Source organism: Hevea brasiliensis, chromosome 7, assembly GCF_030052815.1.
Source record: "Hevea brasiliensis isolate MT/VB/25A 57/8 chromosome 7, ASM3005281v1, whole genome shotgun sequence".
Classification (NCBI taxonomy): domain Eukaryota; kingdom Viridiplantae; phylum Streptophyta; class Magnoliopsida; order Malpighiales; family Euphorbiaceae; genus Hevea; species Hevea brasiliensis.
Window position 1 is genome coordinate 87,355,739 of NC_079499.1, and position 1,101 is coordinate 87,356,839.

General features: G+C 29.3%; 1 protein-coding gene across 1 annotated transcript; it reads right to left on the minus strand.

Moving 5' to 3' along the window:
• Positions 1-837: 837 nt before the first annotated feature.
• On the minus strand, positions 838-1,101 carry LOC131181379 (CLAVATA3/ESR (CLE)-related protein 5-like). The gene has a single exon (XM_058149426.1). The coding sequence runs from the start codon at positions 1,099-1,101 to the stop codon at positions 838-840; it is 264 nt and encodes an 87-aa protein (XP_058005409.1).

A 1,101-nucleotide genomic window follows, 5' to 3' on the forward strand; every position in this document is an offset into this window, starting at 1 on the left:
ATATATAAAACCATAAGAGTTTAGATAGTATTCGAGTAATGATAATAAATTCAGGACGAAAATGGATAGTTAAAATGAATTTTAATTAAATTGAGAATATTGAAAATATTAATAAATTTAAAAATGAATAAATTATATTTTTACGGTTGTGACGACATTTTGAGTTTGATTCAAAATATTGTATATCATTAATTGGAGAAATTATGTAATAAAGTGGTTATTTCATGTTAACATTTGATATGGAATGACAATTTAATAATATTGCACATATATGTAAATATAGTTATTATTTAAAAAAAAAAACTATAAGGTGATTATAAATTTTTTACACCCACCCATGTATATATGTAGACCTACTCGTGCCTGTATGTCTATTTACTATTGAGTTGTCATCCATATATGATATTTTAAATAGAATAACTACATCACTGTATAATTACTCTATTAAGCCTAGTGTACTTAGTTTAAACAGAAAATTTTCAGAAAAAATGACTTTAAAAAATTTGAAAGAGAGAGGAGGAGGGGAATAACATTAATATTTTTTTTATATACATATCCATTGCATTTTTTTTTTATATAATTAATTCTGATTGAAATTTGAACTAATTGAGATGACATCATAATTCTTAGTACGACTCCAATACCACTAAAATAAAGATAATTGATCCCATTACAAATTCTAATAAAGGGTGATCTTCATTTAAATGTTGAAACAGTTTCAACATAAGAGGTTGAAAGATTATTCCAAATTGACATCTAAAATTTTAAAAACCAATTTCGTTCGGACAATGCCATAAACTCCCAAGTGGTCAAGAGCCAAGGCAAAACATGGTTTACTTAGTGATGCTGAGGATCAGGTCCTCCAGGCGAAACTCTATCACCCCCCAACCTAAGGGTAGACGATAATGACTTCTGATGGCGCTTGAATTTAGAGAGATCATCAAAACCTAATAACTCATGCAGAAGAAGTCTGTTATTCTTTTGATTGGCTTGCTCCACCTCCTCCTTGAGAATACGTACTGCCTGGGAACTCCACAACAACGCTGAGAAGATCATCAAGAAAGCTACCAAACCCTTTAATGTGATTGTATTATTGGCCAT

What these genes read in the sequence shown, in the direction of transcription:
- LOC131181379 (XM_058149426.1), bottom strand. Translation starts at nt 1,101, where the DNA reads ATGGCCAATAATACAATCACATTAAAGGGTTTGGTAGCTTTCTTGATG.